This window comes from Achroia grisella, unplaced genomic scaffold (genome assembly GCF_030625045.1).
Source record: "Achroia grisella isolate CSIRO2021 unplaced genomic scaffold, CSIRO_AGI_Agris_v1 utg1186, whole genome shotgun sequence".
NCBI classification, from domain to species: Eukaryota; Metazoa; Arthropoda; class Insecta; order Lepidoptera; family Pyralidae; genus Achroia; species Achroia grisella.
Genome location: NW_026712592.1, coordinates 5,037,045 through 5,051,394, shown reverse-complemented (window position 1 = coordinate 5,051,394; position 14,350 = coordinate 5,037,045). Strand labels below are relative to the sequence as shown.

Genomic DNA, 14,350 nt, shown 5'->3' with positions numbered 1-14,350 from the left:
AATAGTAAACCATAATATAGTTCACGATATTTGTGAATACATAACATATATAAAAAAGATGCTGTCTTATCAAACATATTTATCATAAAATAATAATATGTGACGGGATCGGTGGTCCAGCGGTTTAGCACACCGTCTTCTATCCCATGGTCGCGGGTTCGATCGATTTACGCTGGCGGGGGTTCGATTGGGGTTTGTATCGGTCAGGTTGTTTTCTATGCATAATATGTGTGTATGTACAAAAAATATATCTATGTATACTTTTATATAAGCTTAGCATGGGACTAGAAGGCACAGTGCGAATTGTCAAAAAAATAAAGTTCAACGAAGCTAAACTAGGAAGTTAATAATCTGAACACCTAATAGTTACACAATATACAAAAATATTAATATATTTCAGTTATTTTTTCGTGCTCATGAAGAAAACCCTAAAGGCATTCATAAAATCGTACCGATAGTTGGGGACATGGAATTACCTGGACTTGGTATCAGTGAAGAAGACAGAAGGACTATTACTAGCAAGGTAAAATATTGTGAACAATTTACTACTGTTTTAACAAGTGAAGTAACACGCAAACAGACAGAGGTTTTAATTTTATATATGGTTGATTTTAATTCGATACCTTTGTTAGTCTTCCTTACCTTACAATTCAACAATAATGTTTATATACAACATATAAGCCTTTTCTTCTTCTAGGTCTAGATAATATTATCGTAGTAAATAAAAGTATATTTTAAATCATATATTTTTTAAATAAAATAATATAATGTTATTCTACAAGAAAAATTTTGTATAAAGTTCTGAACCTTTCCCTAATTAAAGTGCTAGTGTTAGAGGGCTATAGTGATGTTTCTGTTTTTCATCTACAGATAACAGTTATAATAAATGCTGCAGCGACAGTTAAATTTGATGAGAAGTTATCAATATCTACAGCCATCAACGTTAAAGGAACAAAAGAAGTTATTAAACTGGCGAAAGAGTGCAGAAACTTGAAAGCTATTACGCATGTATCTACAGCCTTCTCCAACACGCATGTTGATTACATCGAAGAAAAGTTAGTAGAAATTCTTCATTATTATTATCATTACCACATACGTATACACTACAAACTGATTAGTAGCCATCCATAAATTGAATGATTGACATTAATCTTCTTATCATTTTTGTCACAGCTCTCACACACACACAAACACACATATTTATGTGTCCTCCTCACTAGTAGATATAACGTAAATTTACATCTAGAAACGATTAAATCAACAAACAAACAAAAGTTTTAAAATTCGTTTTAATTCCATTTAAAATATTTTTATTAATAAAATGTAGAATTTGAAATGTAACTTCACGAAATTTATAACTCCTTCCATTCTTTGTCCATATATATATATATATTCTATGGTATGTATGAAGTAGTCAAAGGAGAGATCCTATTGTCTGAATATTTTTAAACTACACGCACCACCATGCACAATGTATCGTTATATCAAATCATTTCATTATTATCTATAGTTTGCACATTATATTACATTCACATATAACTAGCGATCCTATTTGGGATCTAACGGGTGTACAGTATAGTATGTGTAATACGCTAACTATATGTTTTGTTAAATACATATAGTTCTTAATCTTCTGGAAGTAATTCTTTAAATGATAGTGAACCCCATATCATGGTTTACAAGAAATAGGCGAAGAATCAGACAGATGAAAAATATGAAATAACTAACGAATATTTTACATTATTTATTACGTTAACTACCATAGATAGTAAGCGGGTAGTACTAGAATTCTTGAGATTTCGCTACTTGCTTTAAAAATAAATTTTTCCAATGAACCAATTGTATTGAAAGTAAAACAAATTTTAATAATTAGAATAACATTTTTGAGAATATAACTTATTACAGATTCTATGAACCGCCGATGTCAGTGGAAGCACTAGAAGCTGTATCTGAGCTGGACGAGGGTCTTGTAGATGCTATTCTGCCAACGTAAGTACAACAAATATATAGAATAACAATTTCGTTTTATATGACCCTCAACAGTAGAGTGAAATGGAAGTAGAAACGATATTTCTTCAAATAAACTTAATATAAGCGGTTTTATATAGTATTCTTTTTTATTCTACTAGTTATTACATATATGATTCAAGGTTCTTTATTTCTAAAACATCAGGTGATTATATAAACATGAAAAGATGTTAAAACATCACGAATATTTATTTTGCCATTCCTCATTATTAAAGATTCATGGATATTGTTTTAAATAATTAATTTGAGATGTACATTTAAATCTATTACGAACTTAGTCCTTCTAACCGTCTAACCGCACATGTGTGAATACAATGAATCTATTTAATTATATTTTTTCATGCTTTTAGTCTTCTGGGCAAACGTCCAAATACTTACTGCTTCACAAAAGCAATAGCGGAAGAGGCTGTTAGAAAACATGGTGAAGGCATGCCGATCTGCATCGTTAGACCATCTATAGGTAAGTATAATTACAGCAGAAATGCAAAATTGTCCACTCCAAAGACTATTCTATACAGACCTCCCAACTTAATTGATTTTAATAGGAATTCAGGCAAATGAGAGTTATAACGAGTTAGTAGAGTTCTGATTATGTTGGACGAAATTCACCGAGGTAATGAATAATTGAACAAAACGAGTCTATTATTGTAGCAAAAACTTTATTAGGATGGTACACTGACATCAGTACAGTTACGGATTCCGTTCATCTGAGCATCAACGTAGATATATAACTTACTAGATGATAGACTTCATCTCCACAACCTTTAACATCTCCTCCCAATTTTTTTTTTAGATTGAAGGTAATCCACGTCTATCTTCATAAAACTATTACATTACATACTAACTATATTCATGTCAAATATTTAGATTGGTTAAGTCGTTTGGTCGTAAAATTTAACAAATATACAGACCTACACACTTTTGCAATTATAATATTAGTTTCGACTATTTTTTATACTCATACTTTAATATCTTTAATATTTTCTGTACTAAATCCAACGAACCCAAAAAAATATCCATACCGCTATGTGATCATGTGAATTTTTGAATGATAATTATGTGTGTCTCACATTCAAGGTCTACAGCTTCATTTGACCTTAAATTCAATACTAAAACAAATTAATAATTAAGAAGCATTCAAAATAATTTTCAAAACTGGATAGTGAATAGTGAGATCAAAATTATTGCTAAGTGGAGATTTTATAATCGATAGGAATTAGATGGAAAATTATACATTTTTATGTAACTAGAATGGAAAACAAGTTGGTCCACCTAATGGAAAAAAGCATGTCGCCTATAGAACTAATTCTATTAATTATATTCTATAGAATTAGTTCTATCTGTGTTCCAAATTTCATTTAAATTGGTTCTACTGAAACAATTTAAATGAAATTTGGAAGTTTCGCGTGAAAGCGAGACAGTCAGATAGACAACGTTACTTTCGTAATTATAATATTAGTAAGGATTACTGTTGTATATTTTACAGTTCTGTCAACATATGAGGAACCCGTTCGCGGTTGGACTGACAGTATTTACGGACCTACGGGTATTATTATTGGAACTGGTACCGGGGTGAGTACGCTTTGCCCTTTTTAACATCTACTGACGACAATAAAATTACTTACAAAGTCCGTAAACTCCATTGAGATATTAAGTACATAGAGAAGGCACCGCAATTACTATTGTTGTTAGTTGATTGCGAGAGTCCAATCGACTGAGGAGATATATTTGAAAACTGAAGTCACTCGCTGTCTCTAATTATTCATAAAATGCAGTAATTATGATAAGATATATAATTTGCAATATTAAGGCTAATAAAAAAGATAGTGCACAAATTCAAGGTTAAAAATAATACAAACAAGTTTTAATTACTTTTCAAGGTTATCTTATGTTTCTCTAGGTATTTAATAACCTTTAACACCCCGTTAAAGGTGTATATTTTTTTTTATTTTAGTAAATATAAATATAAATTATTGCTGTCGCCAGGTCCTTCGAACTATGTATATGGATATGAATAAAACAGCTGATATGGTCCCAGTGGATCTTACTGTCAACGCAATCTTGGCTTCAGCCTGGCACACAGCTAAAAACTTCAAAGAAAAGTAAGTGATAACAAAAGTATTTATTTGCTAATTTAAAAAAAAACCACTTAATTAAAAATTTTACAAATTGTGTATTGATTATATTTTAATTAAAAATTGTATCATATCATAAGTGTCTATAATTATACATATAAGAATAATGATATATTGTTTTTTTTATTTTGATACATTTCAGTCAAACATCCGATATTCCGATATACAATTTTGTTTCCGGCGCGCAGAACCCATGCAAGTGGGGCACTTTTGTTGAGTTAAATAGAAAATATGGGATTGACAAACCTACAATCAAAGCTGTTTGGTAAGTATTACGTATTTTAATTTCATTTGAAGTGGCAGTGAGCCGTGCATATCAGCCGAGTCAGCAATGGTAGATGGGGCAGGCGAGTTATGGAATAGAGACCTCGTACGGGTCGATGAATTGTCGGTTCTGTGAGATGGTCCGACGACACGAAGAAGGTGGCTGGGAGTGGATAGATGCGGAAGGTGGAATATCGCACATGGTAGAAGGCATTGAAACTATCGATAGATACTGGCTGAAATGATGATGATGATGGTGATGAATTTCATTTATTTGCTGTTTACGGTTTTCCTACTTGTATTCGATTGAAAGCATCAACGATATGGCCAGAGTACCAAATTGAATCCAAATTTTTTTAGTACATAGTAACAAAATTCCATCCGAAGAATGGATAAATTGTGTTCTATGTAATAATTTACCATTCTAATGATAGCCTAAGCTGGCATATAAATAAAAAATATAAGAAAGTGAAAAAAGAGGGCACTCCAAATCCACAGAAACATTTATGATACGCTTGAAAGTCATATCTTGCCTGAACCTTGGTTCAAGGTCCTGGTGCCGTATTATCCCATTTATCCCTTTGAAATTCCCAACAAGCTTACGCATTTATATTATATAGCATCCTACCAAATAAAACAATGCTTCATATCAGACACGATTTAATTCATGTGTAATTTTTTTTTCAGGTACTATGGTCTGACAGCAACGAACAATTATTATATGTTTTTGTTTTATAATTTCTTTTTACATTATTTACCGGCATTATGCATCGATACCTACAATGTATTGGCCGGTAGACGACGCGTGTAAGTTTTCATTTTATTTATTTCGGATTTTATCATTGAATTAAAATAATATCATAAAGAGAAATCATTTAATTCTTTGTTTGTAATAGAAAAACTGAAAAAGTAGTTCACCGATTTTATAAACTGTTTCATTCAACGATAGAAAGCTATTTTTTGTGCAGGTTTTCTAATGAATAGTTAAACTATGAACTAATACAAAAACTAGCGGATGGGGATTCGTGGGTAACAGACATAACTTTCAATGAATTTTTTTTTGTGAAAAATTTGCTAATGTTGTGTACTTTCTCAAATATCCCAAAATAAAATAAAAATTAAAAAACGAATAGTAATTAAAAATACTTTTGTTAATCACGATTAAGAATCGAGTTTTTCCAATAATCTAATATATACTTACAAAAATATCTTCTTTCGCCTATATGCAGACCTAATCTATTTAACAATATATTCCGTGGAAATTCTACTTACATCCTAGTCCGTCCATGTTTTTGCGTGAAACCTTAACCCATAAAAAGACAAACAGAGGGCGAAAGGGGTGATTGTTAGCAATGTGGACTGATGACCCCATTGTCAGCAATGTACCATATCAGATTATCACCATGCGGATCCCCCTGGAAATTATATTATAACTGTTATAAATTTCTCGTGCATTTGATCTAACCTGACCTCATATTCCCTTGTTACTATTTTGTGCTATTACTATATGCAATAAATACTAAAGAATAACTATTTTGTTTTCAGAATGTTAAAACTCTACTTTAAAGTTATGAAATTAACAAATATTCTGTTCTATTTCTCGACGCAACATTGGAAATTTAATGATGACGGAGTTCAAAGTATGTGGAATGCATTGACAGAAGAAGACAAAGCCGTATTTCCATTCAGTTTAAAGGAAATGTCGTGGGAAAGGTTGTGTGAAACATTTTTAGTTGGTGAGTTGCGTTTTTTAAAAATAACTATACCTAGTTGCTGGTTAGAATACAACACACTACGTCGCGGCACGATATATGGCTGATAGGATTTTGTGTATAGACAAATTTCGTATGAACCATAATTACTTACCGACCTCCATCGATCTAACTATTATAGTATAACTTTGCTTTTTTAAGAGTTCGGCCGTCAACATATACATACGAATTACTTTTTTTTTCTATTTTGATTTTAGAATGTCATTACAAAGTCGCTGTCGCTGTCTATCCCTGTGTATGCTTAAATCTTTAAAACTACACAACGGATTTTGAAGCGATTGTACGAGTGTACATGTATTATATATAATACATGCGGGTGTACATGTGTTATAGAGGCGAGGCGTAGATAATAAAAAGAAAGTTATTATCATTGTAATATAACTAATATAAATACTTAGATACATTTTTGTAAATACATACATAATATACATAGAAAAGACCAATATAAATAATCATGCTCATTAACACAAATGTTTGTATACTGTGTACTCGCACAGTATACAAACATTTGTCGAACCCGCGACCATCGGAATATGCGATGTGTAAACCACTAGATCACCGAGGCAATCCATCCTTGATCCTTGCTAACTAACCAATCTAACTACAGGTAAGACAATATTAACCGATATCATTCTTACTTCAGGTCTTCGCGTCTACATAGTAAAGGACGATCTATCTACTTTACCTGAGGCGAGGAAGAAATGGAACAGGTAATATTTAATTTAACGATTCTATTTGGTATTACACTTTATCTTCGTATGTGTCTCCGATTACAAACAGTTTTTTTTAAATGTGTATCTGACTGCAAATAGATTTTTGTATGCATATCCGATTATAAACAGATTTTTGCATGTGTATCCGATTATAAACAGTTGCATAATATTTTTTTAAATATAGAATATCTTTTTTTCAGATTATTCGTCCTTCACCAAATACTCAAGCTTGTTACTTTCTCGATGCTCATGTTCATTATGTATTTACTATTAAGGCCTATATTATCATTATTCTCCCGTTGAGTACTATGAATCTTTGAAACTAATGTTATAACACATATTTTCATATTTTCAAATTAATGCTGCTAGAAAAATATATGAATAGACAAATATCTAAATAATAATACAATATAATGTAATAGTACAATTAAATATAATATTAATAATGTAAATGCATAAATAAATAAAAAAATAGTATTAGATACCTAGTATTATCTTTGTGAATGTAGCAAAATGTAATAATTTTGAGATTATTTGATTTACATATCACGCACAATCATATCTAATAATATCTATTTTAGAAAATTTTATAATCTTACATTCCATTAAATTCTAGTAATGATCTCTTCAGAAATTAATTGTTAGAGATTCTTATAATAGTTGATAAAATACATTTAGGTAACTAAAGTTCTATATATGATATTTTACCTCATTTTATTGCAATCTGACCTGAAAGGTAAATCGTTTCATTTCATCTCAACTCCTGTAAAACTGAAGTAAGTTTATAATTTAAATATAAGAGTTACGGAATTGTCGGGGGATGGCTCTGAAACAAATAGCGAGACCGGAGTCTCATTTTAAGCCAAAATAAAGCAACAGATGTTAAGTGAGATTATAACGGACGGCCCGTGCTGAAAACGCCATTCAATTGGCGTGTGTGTCTATGTTTTATTCTATTCTATCTAATGTAATCCGGTAATAGTAATCAAAAACGTTGTCATCTAAATTTTTTTATAATAAGACGACTATAAAATCATTATTTATCTCATATTATTTCAATTATATTTATATAAAAAAATAGATTTGTTTTTAATTCGGGCATATAATATTTCGTGTTAATTCCGTTGTGTGTTATATAGGTATGTTATATATTAGTCAGTAAGTGACATTTTAGAAATAAAGTAAGTAATTTACATTAATCTGTAGTTTCATTTTTGTAATTCTGCCATTAGCAGCTACTGCATAAGTTGCGTTTCTGGTTCAAGATATGACAGTAGGGAGCCATAATACTTTACCTACTATTTAAACATAGCAACACTTTTGAGGTACCACAGACGTCATATGGTATCGATAAATAAATTAACCGAATGGCCGATCAACAAAGAAATTTATTTACTATCCTGTCTGATCTGAGCACGTATTAAACGAGCGAATAAAAAAAATATAACAATAAACAAAGCAAATACAATAACGTTATTATTATCACGTTAGCATTTTACTGTTCCGAACGAGTACTATGTTATGTACTATTTATTAATAAAATTTTTATTGATTGATTACTGGTACGATTCTGATTAGGTAAGTTAGATAAAATAATTGAAATTAGTGATTGACAGATGTGATATTTCTATTATTCAGGCATGTACGCGACGATAATAATTTTCCTGAATGAATTTCAACAAGCGTAATTTTTATTTAATTTCATGCGAATATTTAATCTTTGGGGGAGGCCTATGTCCAACAGTGGACGTCTTCCGGGCTGCGATGATGATGATGATGATTTAATTTTTGGATTAATTACAGAATTTAATATCCTTGCATTGTGTTAAAGCCAAAATTGCAGCAGTAGTTTTTGCTAATTGCGTTGATCAGGCGTTTTAATTTTTGTTATTTGTATACCTTCGAATCAATCGATATTATGTACTTTTTATTACTGCTTCTAATTGTTACACGGCTAGTTCCTGTTCCAAATTTAATCTGTGTAAAAATAAAAATGACAAATTAGAAGTGTTGTTAAACTGTGCATCAGAGTTTGTTATTGACAAATTCCATTGTGACAACTTCGAGAAATATTATTTTGTGCACACACTTTTATTACATAAATATTATTGATGTTTAATCAATTTCCATTCATCAACTTAAAAATATGAATAAAAAACTACATAATATAATTAGAATAATAAAAAAAATACTTTAATATTTCTGTGGAAGGTTATTTTTTTTATGGATGATAATGGAATGGTGCACGCGCCTGTTCTATCGGTTTACGCTGGCGAGGCTCCAATGGAGGATGATGAGATGAGCATGAGGTTAGGTCAGTTAGCCCATCGTGACAAATTCACTGAGAATTTGTCACGATGGTTTCCAGGGGGAAACGCGTAGAGGCCAACCTGACATGGTACATTGCTAGCCATGGGGTTAGCAATCCAGATTACTAACAATCCCCTTCTCCCCTCCGTGGAAGGTTAAATTTACAAAATCATGCAGGATGACTGATTTGTTTCAATTATTTCTCTGTGGATTAATTAGAATTTTAGAATATGTGTATTTTTCTACTATGACGATGTCAAACAGCATACGGCCCATCATCACGAACATAATATGAAATGTGAATAAAGCCCAATACCTTAGATTGTTGTCTTTGTGGGTAGGCCTTTTTGGGTATCCATCAAAAAACATCTCAGTTTTTTTCTCCTTATAATTATCCTTTAATGGAAAGGCAAAGGGAACTGCACCCATACTGCCATGTCTGAATATTTTATTGTCATTATTTTTTATGCAGTGCAAAAACCGTTATTGAGTTTCCTAATAGTTCTTGTGGAGCGCCGAACACGCCACCCACCATGGCAGATCCCAAGGAGTCCCCCGGACAGAAAAACTAGCCGTATAGAAAAAACCCCGACATATCGGAACACACCCAACAAGAACCAAAACTTCCTACACAGCGAACTCCCCATCCGAAACACTCCCCGGAATCCACCACAACGAAGAACGCATCCCGCGCTCCCGCCATCTTTTTCTCAATAATGAAACGTCAGTAAATTTGATAGATAGCTGCACGTTTTTCACTCTATCTGGAAAATAATAATAATTAATAAATCAACTATTTGCGCCATTTATAGATGATAAACAATTCAATTTACGCAAAAACATGACAAATCAATATTTATAATTTCTTATTCATTATTAATAGGTTAACAAAAATTTCGTTATTGCATAATGTATCGCAAAACATTTTTTCCAAGGTATACAACATACGAGTACTGTCTTCATACGAAGTTTTCCAATCTGCTACAATAAATGGCTATAGACATTATTCGAAAAAGGCGTACAAAAAGGTCACTCATTGTCTATTTGACATGGATGGAACTGTTCTAGGTATGGTATTCAGATACAATATAATAAAATAAATACTTCCTGATTACCTACCTACCTACTATTTAGTTTTGGCCAGTCATGTATTGCACAACGAACAAGAGACAAACCCTATCTGTTGAAAAAATTTCATCAGCATGATTGCAGGTTTGGCATTTGGCATAGAAATCATTTACTTGTATTGGCATTGCACTCATTTTTATACAAACAAGAGTAGTTCACAATAAAACTAGATTTGTGATTTATTTGCGAATATGGTACTTACTGTCGATGAAGCTATGAAAAAAATATATTTGGATGAAGAAAAAAAGACGAAGAATAAATAGTACTTTTGTAAATATTCAAATATTGTTTATTGAATATATTACATGGTTTTTTGTTCCTAATTAAATATGTATTAATAGAAACTTATTTGCGACTTAATAGTACTTAATATATCTTGTTTTCGCAGATTCAGAACATATGTACCACAAAATAATTAAAGAAATATGTGATAAGTTCAATAAAAAATATACAAATGACCTCGAAATTAAGGTAAGAAATTTGCTGATGAATGATTTCAGGAGGAGTGGCATGTTTGTTATATTATATCAGCCGTTTATAATCTGACAAGGAACAATAGCATATTTCATTTATGTTTCCGCGTGATTTTTTGTAGATGTACGGTGAAACCGATCGTGCAATTTGTCTAACTATTGTCAAGGAACTGAAACTACCAATATCTGCTGCTGAATTTGAACTACAGCTGGAACATCTGGCTCAGAATTTACTACCTAGTGCGCCAATTCAGATAGGTATTTTTTTGTGTCGTGAGATCGTTGTTTACCTATATGCAAGTTTCTATTTTTTTTTTTTTTTATTTAAATACATTTTTCCACAGACATATTCGTCCGTGCCTTTTTTAATTTACTTTAATATTATAATATTTATTTAATTTCCACTTTTGTACAACTCCAGCCGAGATGTTACAATTTGCCTAACAATGACACCGAGGCAGACCTTATCCGTCTGGCCCAGAACCACCGCTGGCCGGCCGGGTGAGTTGACAACATGCAGTGTCACCCATCTTTATTTGGAGGATTAGATTTAACAATATGCATGTACAATTATATAAATCTTACACTACTACTAATTTCACAGTTTTCATTACATTGTGCAATGTAAGAATTCATAATGTTTTACACACATTATGAATTCTTACACTGCATATACAATTATATGAAATCTTATTTTAACATTAAGCATGTTTCTATTAGGAATATTATAACGTTTTATCAGGTACCAGGTAGATATACCTATATGTCCAGGTGCCGAACGTCTGCTAACTCATCTCCACGATTGTAAAATACCGATGGCCCTTGCGACCAATTCTACTGAGCAAGCTGTTAGGTTGCATGCTACTGCGAGACCTAAGCTATTTGGCATGTTCCATCATAAGGTAGATACCTTCTAATATAATAAATAGTTTTTACACAAGATAGCTGTATCTCTGATCTGTGTGTTGCAAACTTTAGTGACGGTAGATGAAAAAACTGCTGTCACCTATATACCTACATTGACATCGCTGTTACTGCAGCCAGCTCGTGACCACGGCTAGTGCGACCTAGATAATATAAATAATTAGGTACGTACCTAATTTAGTTGTTATTGGCCATAGATACATTTTATGTTTTTAGGTGAGCGTTACAGATCCAGAAGTAGCTAAAGGCAAACCAAATCCAGACATATACCTTGTGGCTGCCTCGAGGTTCCGTGATAAACCTAAACCTATTCAGGTACCTAAACCTACACAGTATATATATAAGTAGCAGTTCCATTGCACTTTCTAATATCTACATACTTATATACACAAGCAAAGTACTGCGTGATATCACGCAAGGCCATATGGTCACGCTATTATCTACTGTACTAGGTATTAGTATTACAAGATTTAAATTTTTTCTGATATCTGTACATTACCAAGTTCGTTCTAAGAAATAATACGGAAAAATTTGTCATTTTACAACATCTACAAATTATTACAACGTTCGCATTCGCTTAAACCAGGACTTTTAATAAGACCAAGAGATTTTCTTTTTGTAATATTTTACGCCAATAACTAACATTAAGTTAAGAAATTCATAGATTTTACTGTTTATCATCAGTGTCTAGTCTTCGAGGATTCGGCAATAGGCGTCACAGCTGCAAACGAAGCGGGCATGCAGGTTTATTTTGTGTGTTATTATGTGGTAGGTTTATGGGATGAGATCAGCAGTTGTAGTATGTACTATAGTAACCTTAGCATTACCTTATTACTTCGGTAGTAATTTCCTATGCCTAAATTCAAATTCAAATTATCTTTATTCATATAGGTCTATTACAGACTCTTACATGTCAAATCTACCGTCAGTTCGGAATGATTTCAAGATGAAAACTGACATGAAATTCAGCTCTTATTCTTTTCAAGTAATAATCCTTTAATAAGTTGTATATGAAAAGATATTATACACTCAACAGGTTGTGATGATACCCGATCCTCGTCTGGACCGCGAACAAACCCGACAAGCAACTCTAGTTCTACGTTCTCTGTTGGATTTCAAGCCCGAATTATTTGGCTTACCTCCATTTGATGCTATTCCTACAAGAAAAAGTAGAATAGACTAATACAATATGTTAATTGATAAATAATATATGGAATAGATATATAATTAAAAACATTTTATGGCTGTTAAAAGTAGTTTAATATTTGAAAATACAGATATATCTTTTATTTTTATAGCTAATTGTGAACACAATTTTAAACTAATACCAAATTTACATTTGCTACAATTGATAACAAAAATCAACACAAGTTAGAAAATATTTTTCGGAATATTTGTTTTTTTTTTATATTTAATTATATTGGTAAGATTATCCAATAATTTAATTGAAAATAACTTAATTCTTGAATTAATATCACAAATTCTTCATTCGATAACGCTTCTTTTTAATTGTCGCAAAACCAAATATGAAAGATTGTTATTCCGAACCCCATTAAAATTTAAAAACTTTAAAATAAATTTAAACACCTGTTGAATTCTGTTATTTTACTATAAAATATTTACAAAACTATGAAACACATAAAAAGTACAATTAGTTGGTAGTGCTAAAAGTATTAACTCTAATCAATATATTAATGAACGGACATATTATGGGAGGTTGTTAACTTTACAATAAACGATTGGTGATTATTAACTTTGTACATAGTAATTTACAATTTTAGATATTAATAATATACAAAAGAAAATAATAACATACGAAACTAAATGATGAAACCATAAATATAAACGAAAAATAGCAAACAAATAACGATAATTTGCAATATTGCATTTACTTTTCTATAATATATACCCTTGTTTTAAAATGTTTTTAACATCATTCCTAACAAAAAAAATTTAAAATGTCTAATTATATACTTAATATACATACCTATACTTCAAGAACACACAAGTAAATTAAAAAAAATAACAAAGCATAAATAGTTATAAAGAAATAAAAACCAAAGTTTCATCATTTACTTACAGTTGATTTTAAATTATAACCCATTACAATTTATAACCTTAAAATATAATTATATATAATCGTTAGGGATCACCTGTAACCGTTACTTCTTGACATTTAATTTAATGGTCAATTTATCACAATAACACTAACGTAAGTTGTAAATGATTGATGATAAAGGCAACGGGACATTCCAATTTGTTTGTATAACTACCAAATTATTCCATTTTCTTTTACAGAACATATTATTAGATTTATACATTACAAATTGAAAACAATTCGTTTCCCGATGTCATTAATTTATTCAAACAAAAAAAGATCAATGTACAAATGTATATTAAAAATAATAACGTAACAGATTAGGAGTGCGTAAATTTGTCTTTAAAAGGAGTTGTTGCCGATTCAGTAACAGTACTCTTTAGTAGATACTACTAAAGACCTTATTTCATTTGTATCTAATATCTAATAATTGGACCTATAGGAATGCATATAATTTGGTAACACAATATATAATGTGCAATTGAAAATTATAACATTAATTATA

The 14,350-nt window shown here is 31.0% G+C and overlaps 2 protein-coding genes across 2 annotated transcripts in view; both read left to right on the top strand.

Moving 5' to 3' along the window:
* LOC131854473 (fatty acyl-CoA reductase wat-like) overlaps window positions 1–7,252 on the top strand; it is a 33,789-nt gene extending 26,537 nt beyond the window's left edge. Inside the window, exons 5-15 of the mRNA XM_059205593.1 lie at window positions 401–523; window positions 871–1,055; window positions 1,906–1,989; window positions 2,379–2,488; window positions 3,515–3,600; window positions 4,015–4,130; window positions 4,306–4,428; window positions 5,115–5,234; window positions 5,973–6,163; window positions 6,843–6,909; window positions 7,113–7,252. Coding sequence (XP_059061576.1) covers window positions 401–523; window positions 871–1,055; window positions 1,906–1,989; window positions 2,379–2,488; window positions 3,515–3,600; window positions 4,015–4,130; window positions 4,306–4,428; window positions 5,115–5,234; window positions 5,973–6,163; window positions 6,843–6,909; window positions 7,113–7,215 — 1,308 coding nt within the window. The 3' untranslated portion in view covers window positions 7,216–7,252. The remainder of the gene's footprint in view (window positions 1–400; window positions 524–870; window positions 1,056–1,905; window positions 1,990–2,378; window positions 2,489–3,514; window positions 3,601–4,014; window positions 4,131–4,305; window positions 4,429–5,114; window positions 5,235–5,972; window positions 6,164–6,842; window positions 6,910–7,112) is intronic.
* A 2,761-nt stretch (window positions 7,253–10,013) lies between these two features.
* On the top strand, window positions 10,014–13,722 carry LOC131854475 (probable pseudouridine-5'-phosphatase). The gene is made up of 7 exons (XM_059205595.1): window positions 10,014–10,290; window positions 10,739–10,821; window positions 10,946–11,081; window positions 11,595–11,725; window positions 11,964–12,062; window positions 12,432–12,491; window positions 12,784–13,722. The coding sequence occupies exons 1-7, from the start codon at window positions 10,272–10,274 to the stop codon at window positions 12,928–12,930; spliced, it is 675 nt and encodes a 224-aa protein (XP_059061578.1). The 5' UTR covers window positions 10,014–10,271; the 3' UTR covers window positions 12,931–13,722.
* The last annotated feature ends 628 nt before the right edge of the window (window positions 13,723–14,350 follow it).

Excerpts from the sequence above, each read along its gene's own strand:
- LOC131854475 (XM_059205595.1), top strand. Across the intron at positions 10,822-10,945 it reads CAAATGACCTCGAAATTAAG|ATGTACGGTGAAACCGATCG; the intron begins GTAAGAAATTTG and ends GATTTTTTGTAG. Across the intron at positions 11,726-11,963 it reads TTGGCATGTTCCATCATAAG|GTGAGCGTTACAGATCCAGA; the intron begins GTAGATACCTTC and ends TTATGTTTTTAG.